Raw genomic sequence first — 16,476 nt, 5'->3', positions numbered from 1 at the left:
GACAGCATGCAGAAACGCCTGGTTATGTGGTTGTTCAGGATAAAAGGATCTCTGGGCTGAGCTGTCATGTTTCCCACTCCTGTTGTCTCTGATTCCACCATGCATGACGGAAGATCACTAACCTTATAAGTTGAGTAAACATCCATAATTTCTCTGCTTCAACTGAGATCTGCTTATTGCAGCGTGGGAAGGTGATAAGGGAGTCAGTTCTGTCCATAATTTCTTTGTTTAGACTGGTTCTAGACCAGGTCAAATTTAGAGCAGCCTGACGGCTTCTCTAGTCTGCATCAGCTGGTAGTGGTCCTTGGCAGCTGACAATAGCCAGAGTGCAGCAGGACCTTGGCCATACCTGTGCGGCACAGCCTGTATACCTGGACCAGAAGCAATGGTGGCTCAGGAATTGGCCAGACCAGCTTTAGTTAGACAAAACTTCCCCATGCCAGGGGAATTCTCTGCTGCTCAAATGGGACCAGAACGTGGATCCTTTTAGCCTCTGTAGTGGTGCAAAGGGGCTGGATCAGGTTGGAACCATTGGCTTTAAACTGAAAAGCCAAAGCGAGAAGCAAAGTGATATAAGATGTGGAGCTTGTTAGGAGCTGTATTTCTGATGCTCACAGATGTCTCTGATTTGGTCGCAGGCCTGTGGGGAAGTATTCCCATACCTCTTGGATGGAGAAAGCCCACAAGCAGTAGGAAGCCTATCAAATATTTACCATTAGATCAATTTTTCTGTTCAAAGTGCAATGTTTGAAGCTAAGCTCCGCCACAGGGAGGTCAGGCAGAGTACCAAGGTTGCATTATATAAAGGCAGAGAAATATATGTTGGAAAGCTGATGGGAAGCCCTTGCTGCTTAGACGGGAAACGTGAGGCTTCCAAGAGGAGGAACTATGAAGATTTTATTCATTTTTGTCCTTGTAATGTGTGTTTGGGGTTGTTCTGGTGAGTTGTTCTCAGAAGGTGAAGCCTCCATTCTTACAGGCTGAATGGTTAATGCTTGTTTTAATGGGAATGCCATTTGTTTGTGTCAGGGCTCCCGGCGTATGACTATGAGCCATCCATCATAGCAGACGCTTTGCGTGCCTCCATTGGAAGAGTGAATTCTAGATCGCGGTGGCCAGCCCTGTTTGCCATCGTCAGGAGCTACGTTAGAGGGGTGAGTGTGCAGCTTGTCAGAAGAACATCCCTGAAGTGTGTTTGTGGTGGGGAAAACCAGGAGGCCTCACCCAATTTTTCATTTCATTTGGAAGATGCTGATTTTTTTCAAAGGTAGTTTTTTTTAGGCAGTCAGTCAAAACACCTGGCTTCAAAACTAAAATAATCTGAATATTGTTTTTTGAAAGACAAAATATTGTCAGTTTTCAGCTTTTCCTTCAACATAAAAACTATGGTTGGGTTGGTTGTTTTTTGAGAAACAGTTGAAGGAAAAACAGGTTTTTTCAAAATCTTTCATGGAAAAATAATTGACTTTTTTAGCCAGCTCTAGAAAAGAGCTCTCTATTTTGGGGTGTGTTGTAATTTGGCTCAGTTGACCATTTCTTGGGCAGTATTTATAACTGTTAGTAGATGCATGTGTCCTTGTCACTTATATTCACCGTACATGCAATCTAAACATATTCAGTCTGTATGCAGCTTCCTAGAAGCACTTCTACTGGTCGTGTGTAGCATCCTCAGAATATTTCTCTAGTTTCTTATGTTCTGTTGTTATGCCACATGGGACTTTTTGAATACCCTATTACCATGCCCCCTTCGAAGCTGGGGACAAGTGTAGACAAACCTGTAGCGTAATTACTGTATGTAGACAGAGAATTAAAAATTTGCATTCCTGGGCAAACCTAATGCCCTACCATTTCTAAACTTTGAACTTTGAATGTGCCTATTGCTGCATGATGAGTGATCCCAGGGTCCTGCTGCAATAAAACCAATATGGAAATACAGTAGGAAGCAAAGTTGAAAGGTGAAAGGCAGACTCACTGGGTCTGAAAAGTCAATAAGATGGGAGAAAAAGAAAAGAAGACCTTGATACATAACACTGCAAATGCACCTACCATTCTTCAATGTTTGCCGACTTTCCTGCTGGAGGGAAATACTCGGCACCTGTTATGGTAATAATATTATTTAGGGCAGTTGATTAATTGCAGTTAACTCGTGATTAACTCAATAAATTAGTCAGCATTTAAAAAAATTAATGGCAGTTTTAATCATGCTGTTAAATGACAGACTACTGATTGAAAGGTATTAAATATTTTGGATGTTTTTCTAATATATTGATTTCAATCACAATACAGAATACAGAGTGTAGAGAAATCACTTCATGATATTTTTAACACAACTATTTGCACTGTAAAAATGATAAACAAAAGATATAGTATTTTGGAATTCACTTCATATAAGTAGTGTAGTATAATCTCTTTATCATGAAAGTGCAACTTAAATAAAATGATTTTAATTAAATAACTGCACTCAAAAGCTATGTAAAACTTTAGAGCCTGCAAGTCCATTCAGTCCTACTTCTTGCTCAGCCAATTGATCAGACAAAGAAGTTTGTTTACATTTGCAGGAGATAGTACTGCCTGCTGCCTGTTTACAATGCCCCTTGAAAGTGAGACCAGCTATTTGCATAATATTGTAACTGGGGTTGCATTATATTTACATGCCAGATATGCTAAAGATTCGTATGCCCCTTCATGCCTCAACCACCATTCCAGACGACCAGCATTCATGTTTCTGATGGGTTCTTCTCAATAGTGATCCAAAGCAGCAGAGACTAATCATGTTCATTTCGGATGCCACCAGCATAAGGTTGATTTTCTTTTTTGTGGTTTGGGTTTTATAGTTTTCTCATCAGAGTGTTGCTCTTCTAAGATTTCTCAAAGCATGCTCCACACTTCATCCCTTTTACATTTTTGGAAAGCACATCAGATTCTGAAACTTTGGATCAAGTGCCGTAGCTATTTTCAGAATTCTCAAATTGGTACATCCTTTGTGTTCGGTCAGTTCTCCTGAACATGTGCTGGGTCATCCTTTGGGACTGCTATAAAATGAAATATATGGAAGAATGCAGGTAAAACCAAGCAGGAGACATATAGTTCTCCCCCAAGAAGTTTAGTCACAAAATTTAATTAACAAGCATCATCAGCGTGGAAGTGTGTCCTCTGGAATGTTGACATGAAAGGGCATAAGAATTTTTAGTCCTGTGGCACCTTATAGACTAACAGATATTTTAGAGTATAAGCTTTCATGGGTAAAGACCTGCTTCATCAGATGCATGAGTGCGGGGTTCAGGGGAGGGATTAAATATGTAGACTTATGAAAAGGAGGGTGTCCCAGTCAAGGGGAGGGCCAAAGTTGACAAGGTCTGTTCAGTCACAGAGGATGTGGCCCATTATCAGTAGTTAAGGGGGAGTTCACAGAGTTGTGAACATCAAGAGACGAAGTGGGTCTTTGCCCATGAAAGCTTATGCTCCAAAATTTCTGTTAGTTTATAAGGTGCCACAGGACTTCTTGTTGTTTTTGAAGATACAGACTAACTCGGCTACCCCTCTGATATATGAATTTTTAGCATACCTAGAATATAAATACCTTGCAATGCCAGCTATGAAAGCGCCATGAGAATGCCTCTTTTCACTTTCAGGTGACATTGTAAAGAAGTAGACAGCATTTTCTCCTGCAAATATAAATGAACTTGTTAGAACAACTGGCTGAATAAGACATAGGACAGAGTGGACTTTAGACTCTAAAGTTTTGCATAGTTTTATTTTTCAATGCCATTATTTTTATACATAACTCTGCTTTTGTAAGTTCAACATTCATGATAAAGTGATTGCATGACAGTGCTTGTATTAGGTGAATTGATAAATATTATTTCTTTTGCATTTTTTACAGTGCAAATATTTGTAACTAAAAATAAAGTTAGCACTGCACACTTTGTATTATGTGTTGTAACAGAAATCAGTATATTTGAAAATGTAGATGACATCCAAAATATTTAAATAAATGGCATTCTGTTATTGGTTAACAGCCTCATTAATCATGATTAATTTTTTAAATTGCTTGACAGCCCTTGTATTAATGTTTGGTATCACTGAATGCTTATATCCTCAGTAAGGCCTAGTGGCTAAAACCAGATTTGGCTGTCTGGCACTAGGCATTGTACAGTCAATCTTTTTAAGGGTGTCACTTTGGAAATTGATTGTTATGCAGCTTCTGACATGTATAGGCTAAAGTAATGAGATGAGAGAACTATAATATCGCTGAGCATGAATAAATCCAGGGGTGAGTGGCAAGTCACAATTGCAGGGGTTATGACAGAGAGGAAAAACCCAAGAACACAATTGTCTTTGGGGTTTTTTGGTACAGCAGCTTCCTCACCAGTAAGGTTAGTTAACAGTAGAAGCACATTAATTGTAACTCAACCCTGATTCTCTACCCCTGGATAGCTCATTGGCAGTACTGTCTAGAGCATGCAAGGCATAGCTGCCTTTTAGGGGTAGCATTGCCATTGGGGGTGTGTGTGTGTGTGTGTGTGTGCGCGCTTGACTCTCTCAGTAAGGAGACAACGGGACTTAAAGAAGCAGCCCTCCTGTATCAGCCCTTAGAGCTCTGAGCTTCCTTTTTGATGGCAAAGCAGCCACACAAAAGGAGACCAGATGCCCAGACTCTTTCAAAGCCCGTGGAGTCCCAGCAGAGGATCTATGAGCTACAGGGATGCACCAGGTGTAGAACGGCAAGAATGGAACAGGAGGAGAGCTGTTTAATTTTGCAATTTACGTGTGCGTGAGACCCTAGGGGTCCCTCATGCCAGGTTTGGCTTGGGGCCATCACGCCTTGTCTGAGGCTTCTGCGGGAAGAATTGGCAGTGTCCTGCTTTCGCCAGTTGTGTTCCAAGAACTAAGACTTGCTGTAATAGGGTTATTTACAAAATGTCCAAAAGAAAATGCCTTGTCTCTCTCCTTGACATTCTGCTCCAGATAGGGTACTGAGTTGCAAGGCCCTGACTTCTGCTGCAGTTTGGCAAAGAGGCAATAGTACCAGACATAGGAAAGAAGGAAAAAAAGATCAAGCTGCAATCATACATGTTATTGGTTCTTCCTTCTCATACAGCTTGATCTGCTGGATAACAATGACTACATTATAATGCTGGACTTCATTATTCAAGAAACCACCTGTGCTAAAGATTCAGAGAAGGACCTGTCCTTGTGTGACTTCAGAGTGGGACGTTACGTGGTGAGTGTGCTGTGTCTCCTCTTTGTGACTGAACGTGGGCAGGGAACCCCTCAGCGTTTGTGCTGATCATTCAAAGCTTGTGCTAAGCAGTACAGGTTGAACTCTAGTTCAGTGCTCTCAGAATCTGACTGGTGCTGAACAAGAGAATGTGCCAAATCATGGGAGGTCAATATTGTCTCGAGGCATTACCAACACTTCCGCTGTTCACAGGGCTCTTAGGAGACATTTAGGGGTAAATTACAGCAAAATAATGGCACAGAACACTGAGAGCCAGAACTGGTGGCTGTAAACAAACTTTATGGGACTGTGGGAAACTTTACCACACCCATGATAAGTGGTCGTCCGGCCAACTAAAATCATGCCAGCTTACAGATGTTGCAGGGCGAGAGAGTTCTGGACTGGAGAAGTTCAACTTGTACCTGATTGAATCATTAAGTAAATGACATTGAGGACTGGCTATACTGGGGAGCTCTCTTTGAATGACCCAAGGGGTGGGGGACACACAGAAACTTGTGTTTAGCTGTGAGTTGAAATGACACCAAATAGATAAGTGCGAAAACTCAGAGGTCCTCGTTTCTCAAAAGAGGTATGCTGCTAGCAACCCAGCCTCAGAAACTTGGCTGGAATTAGCGGGAAAATGCAGGTGAGAGGCAGCCTCATGCCACTGGACGTAACCTGCTGCAGACCGCTCACTGCTCAACATGCACAGAGTGGGAGACAGAAGAGTATTCCGTGCCACTTTAGAATGGACCTGACCCAGCCCATCTTCATCATTCCACAGTTCCTCACTTAACACTTGTGATTTTAAGACATTTTTCACATAAAAAAAATACCCGAGTGAAGAATTGCTCCACAGTGAACATGTTCATAAATCCCGAGGCTGGAAGGGACCCTTTTTAGCATCCAGACTGACCCCTCGTGGAACCCGGGCTGGAGAACTTCCTGGAATTCATTCCTGTTTGAACTAGAGCAGCTCTGTGAGACAAGCATCCAGTCTTGAGTCACAAATTGCCAGCGACTGACCTGATGGGATGAAGAGGGCCTCTGCGTCAGAAGGCACCCATGTAATGCCTGCTTCTGAGGGGTTCCTTCTGTGCAGGGCTGAGGTACAGTGAGGAAGAAGGTGTGAAGCACTTCACCCCAGTACTGTCTGTGCTGCCCTATTTGTGGCTGGGCAGAGGGCAATGGTTTCCTCGGTACCAGGGTGATGTCTCGCATGAGCACAAAGCCCATACAAGCCAGGCTGAAAAATAGAAAGGAACCAGAAACTGGTTACCACGCTCCCATGTGATGATCCGCCCCAGATAAGTTTTGCTGGAAGACCAGACCCCAAAGCTAATCTGTGGTTGTGAACAATGTAATTTCTCAGGCCCCAGCTCCGGGTTGCTGACTCTCAGAAGGCTTTAGCCTGAACCTTGTTCTCATGGCAGTGCCAGTAGGCTTACTCCAGAGCTGAGTGGGTGAACTCGCTTTTGATCTGTTACAGCAAACAGCCAGCTGCAGAAGCACAGTGCAGGTCTCTGGAGAGCAGATACAGAACGTGGCAGTTTTCTGCAGCCAGGATGGGTCCAGCTCAGAATCCTCAAGCAGCGAGGAGGTAAGCAGCCACGTTAGGGATGCATTGGCCTTGCAGCTGCCTGTTAGGGAAAATTCTTCCTCTGCTGCACACGCTCATCTTCCACTGACCTGAATAGGAGCTGCACACCCCTATTTGAAGATATCTCATCATCATAGATGGTTCCACTGACCCAGTGAATGACTGAGACAAACGTGATCACTTTAGCAGGGGAAGAGCTTTTTAGTGGACTACCAACACAGACCAAAAATCTGCCTTTCCAGACCAGCTGACGGGGATCTGCTCCCCTCTTCAGGTCTGGATCTTCGCTCTTTTGTCTCTCGCATCACCCAGATCAGCAGGGAGGTTTGATCTTCCCTGGTGGACACCCTGGGAAAACTGAGTTGCAGATTCAGACACAAATACAATTTATTCACTTACACTTCTGTTTAGTTCTCAAGTCATAATGGTCGAAGCACTTAATGCGATAATGAAGGCACCTTCACTCTGGGGACCATTCCACAGTCATCTTTAGTTTTGATCTGCCTCACTCGATTCCGAGACTTGAGTGAAGGTTGATTCAAAACTGTTGAGCTCTACCTGACTCTGTTTCCAAATCATGCAAGTGTGCACATTTTGCGAGATTTCAGTGCAAAACTAAGTTGACCAAAACTTGGGTGCCAATTGTCCCACTGCTGAACAAACACATTCCTCCATTTCCAGATTGTCAGAAAGCAAGAAAGCAGCTGAGTTCTGGATGATGTCATAGAATCATAGAAACGTCAGGGTGGAAGGGACATGGAGAAGTCATCTCGCCCATTCCTCTGCACCGAGAGAGATTTTCCTGAAGTCTAATCAAAATCTTCCTTGCTGCAGATTAAACTCATTAAATCTTGTTCTCCCTTCAGTGAAAATAGAGAACCATCATCTTTATAACCCTCTTTACATATTCAAAGGCCATTATTAATCTGGCACTCCCCTCCCCCAGCTCAATCTCTTTTTCTCAGTACTGAACATGACCATTTTTTCGTAACCTTTCCTCTTACGTAGGCTTGGGAGGATTAGATTTTTGCTGATAAATGTCAGTTCCCCTGGTAGACCTATAAAAATTCCCATTGATAATAATCAAAATGTAGAGTTAACCAAATTAAGAAAAATACTGCTTCCGAATTTCTTAGAGGTGTATATTTTGACATATTAATATTAATATTGGTGATTTGTGTGTAAACCATTACAAAGCTTTAATTTTTTATATCTGTTTACTGTCTTTAACCACGTATTGTCTGATCTCGCATAGTTTCCCGCGACTGAACATTTAAATAGATAAAAATAGAAAAATAGGCTTAAAATAAACATTGAGATTATCCATAGTTTTTTTTTTTTTAAAATTCAAATACAGCCACACTGCCACATAGGTCAGGCTTTCCAACATGAGAACCAGGTGGGGGTGGGGTTTCTTGGAAGGGTTGCCCAGCACCCGTGAAGCTGGCTTGCTGGAATGGAGAATTTCAATGGCTGTATGTTTGCTACCATCAATGGTGTGGGGACCAGTCATCTTCCAACAAAATTCCCATTAACTTCAGGAGGGCGGGGTCAGGGTCATGGCCATGTGATGCCGGTGGCAGGCAGGAGAGATAATAGCTTTGCTAGAAACTGATAAGGCCTCTAGAAAAACCCAACGGGTCTGAACCAAGGTCCCTAATCTCATTAGTTTCTGAGGCTCTGTTTAACAACTCCTAAAAGTTTCCATTCATTGGGAGAACGCTTTATTTCCAGTGTCCCAGGCAGATTCCTTGCATGCAAGCCAGGCGTAGCAACCAGTTCCCTCTTGGACTTGCTCTGTCCATTTCAGTACTTAAATTTCTTTGGCTGTTTGAGTGCTTTTTTTCCCTCCAAAACTGAGTCATATTAGAGGTGACAAAATCACCATGACTCCACAAGGCTGCCCGGGTCTGCTGCTTCTATGGACAGCTTTGCCGCTATGCCTTTTAAAGATGTCTTTATCTTCAGGAGATGTTCATGGAAATGATGGTGCCCGGTAGAAGGGGAAACAATCGCAATGAGGGTAAGTGATCTCCATGGTGGCTGAGTCTTCATCACTCAGAGGTCTGGTGGATATCTCTGGCACACACAAGATTTCTTTCATCCCCTAAATGACCATATCATTTGAAATTATGTTCTCCTGAGGCAGTGAGTCCAGGCTGAATGGATAAAAAGCCCCCCGACTTACTGATCCAAGGTGTTGGGAAGAGTGAGGGAGTGCCCAGTATAGAATAACAGAAATGCAACCTGGAGGACTATGATGAGCTTTTGTGGGGATGGGAGGGTACGCCTTTCTGAGAACGTGGAGAGGGGAGCAGTCTGCCATCTCTTTTGGTGGTGATACTTGCATTCTACCTGGGCCCATCAGCACAATCTCTTTCCAAGCTTTCCCTGGGCAGGTGTTGCTTTCCCCTGGACTTGAGTGAGGAACTGGGGCTTGGTTTCTTTGGTTTTGGTTCAATGGCTGAACCAGAGGAGAAAAAGTTTATTTTCAAACTGAAGCTGAATTTTTGGTCAGGTTTTCTTGACAAAATAAAAACAACTCAGATTTCCCTCTGGGTTGAATGAAACCCCTTGAATGTTGAGTCCCCTGAATAGCTTTGGAAGGGAATGTCCATTTAACATTCTCAAAATTTGGGGCTGAAACGATTTGGCAAATTTTGAGCTGAAATCGTAAATAGCATTTTGAGGGAGAATTTACTATAGACCCCAAATGCTTTTCACCTGCTAAGGCAATACTTGCTCTTTGGTGTATACATCTCTCCACGTGAGGAGAAGTTAACTAGTTTAGCACAAACCACGTATGAGAATGCTGACGGGACCCACTAACATTTCACATTCTCTTCCAAAAGCTTCGCTTGCTCCAGAGGCCTTCCCTGCGGGGAGAAGGCGCCAAAGCTCTAAAGCTCAACGCAAATCAAGCAGACTCAACTCTGATGCACTGAAACAATTCCGCTCAGGTAAATACACTTGCTGGAATTTTCCTTCTCCTAGGGAACATCCTGGGACATCAGGGGGCTGACTGCTTAGAATAAGTGACCTCCTGGGAATATAGGAATCCACTGCTCTGGCTATTGGTGTGCTGGAAGCCAGCCTGGCCTGGGAACTTGGGGTACATCTACACAGCAAGCAGCCACCCATGGGAGTGAGCCTCAGAGTCTGAGTCCGATAGATTCGAGCTCATGCTACAATACTGCAAATCGCTGTGGAAATGATTTTGCTCAGGCTCTGAAGCTCATTTTGGGGTCTAAACTCCTGCACAAGCCTGAAAGTTTGCAGCTATTTTAGCGCTCCAGTGAGAGCTGTGGACCCAGCCACTGAGACCCACTGTGAGAGGTAAGAAGAGGACCAGCACTACCACATTGTTATTCAGGTAAGAAGAAACACTGGCAGTGCTACAATACAAAGGCCAGATTGTAGGAAAACTGGCATATGATGGGATGTCTAGTCCAGGGCAGAAATGAACTCATCACTCATAGACACTAAACTGAAGGGTCTCAGCAAGCAAAGAAACTGTAAGAAAAGATGCAGTTTGTTGGAGACCGTCCAATCTGCTTTCTCAGACAACTGCAACGGCTTGGCTGTCTCTTTAACCATAGCCCATACCCCATGTTTTCTATGAACCTGGCAAGCATTCAGGCCTGGCTAGCTCCATGACCACATAACTGGGGAAATCTCTCAGGTTGCCTGTTCAAATCCAGCAATGAGCACCAGTGACTGGTGGTTACTAACATTAGCTAGATGTATGTGCCACACCCTTCCACGTTCCCAAATTGCTCCTACAAATAAATCCTTGACTCTTCTCAGCAGAAAGGATACTTGTATGGGAGTCGTAGGTGCCCTTGGCTTTACAGGTGGCCCTTCCAAGTCAGGATCAGGGTGATAGAATTTCCCTACTTTACCTGTGCTTCGATGAGAGAAGGAACTTCTGACAAGAGTTGAGTGAAAATTGAGAGTGTTGGGGGGTTGCTTGCAGCTCTGAAAAGCCAAAATTTGCCTCAGGTTGAACCAACTTGTTTGGTTTTCACCCAAAACAAGTCACTTCAATCAATGCAAATCTGCAAAGGATTTCAGTCGCCCAGAATCTGATTTTTATTTCTGTGAAACGTCTGGACAAAAAATGTATTCAACTCTCTTTCTAGTTGGGAATCATTAACAAAGGGGAGGAAAATTATGAAGAATAATACAGAAAATATCATATTGTCTCTGTATAAATCCAGGGTAGGCCCACATCTTGAGTATTGAGTGCAGATGTGGTCACACCCTCTCAAAGAAGATGGATTGGAACTGGAAAAGATACAGAAGGCAATAAAAATGGTTAGGGGTATGGAATGGTTTCCATATGGGTGAGATTAATAAGACTGGGATTTTTCAGCTTCAAAAAGAGATGACTGTGGAGATATGGTTAAGGTCTATAAAATCATGACTGATATAGAGAAGGTAGATAAGGAAGTGCTTTTTACGCCTCATAGCACAAGAACTAGGGGGTCACCATGTGAAATTAAAAGGCAGCAGGTTTAAAACAAATAAAAAGAAGTATTTCTTCACACAGCGCACAGTCAACCTGTGGAACTCCTTGTCAGAGGATGTTGTGAGGCCAACACTAAATGAGTTTAAAAAAGAACTAGCTAAATTCATAGAGGACAGGTCCACCAATGGCTAAGAGCCATGATGGGCAGGGATGTCGGCCTTAGCGTCGCTTTGCTGGAAGCTGGAAATAGGTGACAGGGGTTGGTTGGATCACGTGGTGATTGCTTGTTCTGTTCATTCCTTCTGCGTCATCTGGCATAGGCCCCGATTGGAGGTCAGGCTACTGGGCAAGATGGACCTTTGGTGTGACCCAGTATGGCCGCTCCTATGTTCTCAGTTGCAGAGCTCACAGGTTTCACAAGCTGCCAATATGCTAGCATGCACATGCCGCTGACCATGTTGTGACCAAAGTGGTCCCCAAGGTCAGTAGGCTGGGAAGAACTCTGGTGTTCACAGGCCTGTGGTCTTCCATCTCTCCCGCTTTTCTTGACCTATCTTGGTTGACACGGGAAACTTGTGTCAGCAAGAAAGCACAGTAGGTGCCGTTAGCATAGGTTCTGAAGTTTGTTTTGGCTGGCGGATGCCTTTGAAGAGGAGGGCATTTCGGGGGTGATCTCCCAGTTTTGGAGGAAGGCTATTATCAGCATATTTATACATTTCTTTAATAGTATAGTTATTGAAAGTGTCTGTCATTGGCACTGCCAATATTTTAATAATAATTCATTTGTTAGGTGCAGCATAATTACATTATCATTAGGGCCCTACCAAATTTGCAGTCCATTGTGATCAGTTTCACAGTTGTAGGATTTCAAAAATTATAATTTTCATGCTTTCAGCTTTTTTTCGTCGAGAACGTTGCAGTGTTGTAATTATAGGGGTCTTGACCCAAAAAGGAGTTGGGGTGGGGTAGTGGGGAGCGGTCACAAGGCTATTGTAGGGGTTGGGCAGTTTGCAGTACTACAACCCTTATTTCTGCGGTGCTGCTGCTGATGGTGCTGCCTTCAGGGCTGGGCAGCTGGAGGGGGCAGCTGCTGGCTGGGAGCCCAGCTCTGAAGGCAGAGCCACCACTTCCAGCAGCATAGAAGTAAGGATGGCATGGTACAGTATTGCCACCTCTTCCTTCTGTGCTGCTGCCTACAGAGCTGGGCCCTCCTTCAGCAGCTGTCATTCTGTGGCTGGTGTGCTATTGCCTTTCTTCTGCTTCATCGCTGCTGTAGGGGTGCTGCCTTCAGAGCGGGGCACTTGGCCAACAGCTGCTGCTCTCCAGATGCCCAGCTCTGAGGACAGTGCAGAAGTAAGGGTGGCAATACCGTGATCCACCTAAAATAACCTTGAGACCCTCTTGCAACTCTCCGTGGGTGAATCCCAGCTGCATTCCTGATGTGCAGCTACGTTTCATTCAAATACACACCCAGGTCTAACTGGGCAGCCATTCAGACTGTCCCAGGAATAATGGCTAACGCGAAGCCGAATGTAGGGTTTCTGAAGGGGCAGAGGTGGGATAGAGAGGCACACTGGACTGGGACTCAGGGGATCTGGATCCTGTACCTAGTTCTATCACTGTTCTAGTCTATGACTTTGGGCACTTCCACTTCCCCTGTGTTATTCCCGTGTTCCCTCTATTTTTTTCCATTAATGGGTGGAATAAATTTTGTTATGTGCACCAAGGCATCTGTGGATGTGCACCACCAGTGGAAACCAGTGCCAGCTGTGGGTGCTGTGGGCTCACCGCTAATCAGCTGGGTGGCACCTGAATCTTTCCTGGGCGGGCGCACAAATGCTCAGCTTACAGGAAACACTGCTGAGGTCTCTGAAGCAGCTTCTCTGAATTATGCCTCGGCCTTACTGTCATACAACCCATTGTGCTGCATTACGGTATCTAAGAGAACAAAGAGGCAATGTAACTGCAGCAGCTGTTGATTACACCTCTGGCTGCCGTCTGGCTGCAAGGGAAACAGCATTTAGAGTACAATTAATGCAAATAATAGCGAAGTCAAATGCAAGTCATTGGATTCACTAAGTCTCGCCTTGCAGAAACTGCCTTCACTAACCTACTTCTGAGAGGCTGTGTGGGAGTCGTTCTAGATGCAGCTGCTACTTCACCCACCCTATCATGCAGCAGAGAAGTTAATCTGAAGGAAAGTGACTTTAAATGAGATGAATACGCACAGCACGGAGTCGTCGCTTTCAAAGTCTGCTGGGGAAAAGGGAGAAATTGCTCTTTAAGCAGAATCATCTTTCTTCAGGATAAGAGCTGTCCTGTGTTCTGTTCCGACTGACAATCTAACCACAACACATTTGCCGGCCACCTGGGCAGAAGGCGCTCCAGCACCACTCCATATGAGAGGAGAATGAACTAACGTCTCCAGTTTGGCAAAAGGAGAAGTGGAGACAAAATTTAATGTCAGTGAAACTCCAAACAGCTGTTAGGTCTGAAGCAGATTCTTGTTTAAAGTTACACAGAAGGGAAGACCCACTTTTTCTTTCAAAAGAGAAGTCCAAATTAAAAAAGAGGAAACCCAGTACTCTGCTGGGGCTTATTTCATTTCATTGTGCTGTTTAAAAACCCTCATGCTTTTCCTAAGTCAATCGTCTTTTATGCTAGTCATAAGTCATGGTAAGGTGACAGGCCAGTTTAATTAATGCTTTCCATTTTTACAAAAACGAGAAGTCCTGCGGCACCTTATAGACTAACAGCTATATTGGAGCATAAGCTTTTGTGGGCAAAGACCTGCTTTGTCAGATGTCTTTCCTTCTTATGTAATCTCTGGCCTTTTTAATTGCGTCCAACTTCCATGGCCAGGCTGCAGGGTCGTTCTAGTATGCAATCTGTTTTCTTCTAGCTGGCTTCTCTTCCTTTCTGAGGCTCACAATGACAAAACCAAAGCTAAATCAAGAGTAACTAAAAGGTTTCATTTTCCTAAATGTTCTAAACCAATGATTAAAATAAATTCAGCTAGCTACGGCCGGACTCTGAATCCATTCCAATAAGACCAGTGCCGTGACCCTTAGCAGGAATGAAGCTCATTCATCTTTAGACGTAGGCATGGTGAGTGTGTGTGTTTGGAGAGCAGGATTATTTTATGTGTCATTTTTATTTTAAAATTTCTTTTGCTGAGATCTTGCATGAGAAATGCTGTGTTTTTGTCTGGTTTTGCTGGCAAGTGAGTGAGGAGACCTCAGCGGGGTCAAGAGACTGTAAGAAGTACAGCTCAGAAGGATCTCAAGTCTGTTGACTGCCCAAAAACCCATGTGCATTTTTAATTCCTCTTTGAACCAGTTTCTAATAAAACTTGGGAGAGAGGTGAGGGATTCTCTTTGAATCTATGGAGTGCAAGGCCCCCCCCAGAATAGTTCTTCAGTCCCACCCCCAACAAATAATCCAGGTATAGCAGCAATATCAGGAGACCAAAGTTTCCCAGTGCCCTGACAAATCAGAGCCTGGCTCCAATAAGCCACTCCAGTGGAGTAAAGATTTGTCAGTGTCCCTCTCGTTCAGTAGTCGAGGAAAGGATCTGCGATGACTTCCCAGAAGGTGCCTTTCGCTTTCAGACCTAGTATCCAGGGCATTTGCTTTTGTCGCTGTCTAGGAATTGCTACTGCTGCCAGGAAATGCAGAGCTTGCTTCAAAGCCTACAGGACTCCCATCAGCCGGTGGCTAGGGCCTGATCCAAAGTCCACTGATTCATTCCCAGGCAAAGCAGACTGGAGGAGGCCCTGTAGCTCTCTCCTCCACTGTCAGGCTGTCGTCTTCTACACACACCAAAGACTAAATCTCCAAGTAGAAGATGTGTATTTATCCCCTGGAGGGGTGGGGGTGTCTGCGTTCTCTGATAGATGGGGAGTGATGAACGGGGAGGGCCATGCCTAGCCCAGACAATAACTCCTTATCCATGATCCTGCATTGTTTGTTCTCCGACCTGGGCACCTGTTAGTGAGGAAATGGCCATGAACTTGTTCAGACAAACTGCTTAATGACTGTTAACTGTGGCTTTCCAGTGACTCCAGGTCTATCAGGGTTTTCCTCCTCGGGGGCATCTGTAGCTCAATCATTTTTATTTATTTGTAAAGCTATTCTGGAGAGGGCAATGCTGAGAAATGAGATTTATGGTTATGATCGGATAATGAAACTGCACCAGATGCTTATAGTGAGTGGTGGAAAAATGCTCACGTGTTCTTCCAGAGACACATGTAACCCAAGTCTGCAGTGTGCCTTTGATTTAATTGCATTTCCCATAAGCCCCGGGATTGTGTTGTCACTAGAAATGGCTTCTCCTCTTAGACTGCCCATTGTATTGCTAATTTTACTTCTCAGAAGCTATTTTAGGTCACTTTGTACATTTTGTACTGTGGTTGCTTCAGTTTTGACTGGGTTAGTCAACAGGGCCTTACTTTCTGCAAAAGTCTGGGGGTCTGCTTTGTAGACATCTGAGAGAGAGAAGATGAGCGAGGTAATATTGTTTAATGGACCAACTTCTTTTGAGGAGTATGACCTTGCAGGAATTACATTTTAGAATACCATTGTGAGCAACTGCCATGGAATATTATGGGCCCTCTTGAAAGACAACCAGAACAACAAAAATGTGCTTTGGTAATGCAGGTTGTGAGCTGAGGTTGAAGCTAAAGGAAATAATTAGTAGCTAGTAAGAACACAAGTTTATATGCGGTCTCCTTCTTTAGGCCGCGTCCGATGAGGTTTTGTGAAGGACAAGACACGGAATGCTTTAACAATGATTGTTTTCTTTTATTGTTTTTAATAGTATATTGAAGATCCAACAGGACCAGAAGCCAAAGAAACAACACATGAAGGATGAATTTAACAGCAATGAACTGTTTCATCAGCAAATGCCATTCAATAACACCTTAGCCGTGTCTACACGTGCACGCTACTTCGAAGTAGCGGCACTAACTTCGAAATAGCGCCCGTCACGGCTACATGCGTCGGGCGCTATTTCGAAGTTAACTTCAACGTTAGGCGGCGAGACGTCGAAGCCGCTAACCCCATGAGGGGATAGGAATAGCGCCCTACTTCGACGTTCAACGTCGAAGTAGGGACCGTGTAGTCATTGCGCGTCCCGCAACTTCGAAATAACGGGGTCCGCCATGGCGGCCATCAGCTGAGGGG

General features: G+C 44.2%; 1 protein-coding gene across 1 annotated transcript; it reads left to right on the top strand.

Moving 5' to 3' along the window:
* The first annotated feature begins 888 nt into the window (after positions 1–888).
* SPP2 (secreted phosphoprotein 2) lies at positions 889–16,247 on the top strand. Its single transcript, XM_075001904.1, has 7 exons — positions 889–940; positions 1,030–1,154; positions 5,102–5,224; positions 6,711–6,821; positions 8,790–8,844; positions 9,674–9,781; positions 16,112–16,247. The coding sequence occupies exons 1-7, from the start codon at positions 889–891 to the stop codon at positions 16,117–16,119; spliced, it is 582 nt and encodes a 193-aa protein (XP_074858005.1). The 3' UTR covers positions 16,120–16,247.
* The last annotated feature ends 229 nt before the right edge of the window (positions 16,248–16,476 follow it).

This window comes from Carettochelys insculpta, chromosome 8 (assembly GCF_033958435.1).
Source record: "Carettochelys insculpta isolate YL-2023 chromosome 8, ASM3395843v1, whole genome shotgun sequence".
In the NCBI taxonomy this organism is placed as follows: Eukaryota; Metazoa; Chordata; order Testudines; family Carettochelyidae; genus Carettochelys; species Carettochelys insculpta.
This window is presented reverse-complemented; position numbering and strand designations above follow the sequence as displayed.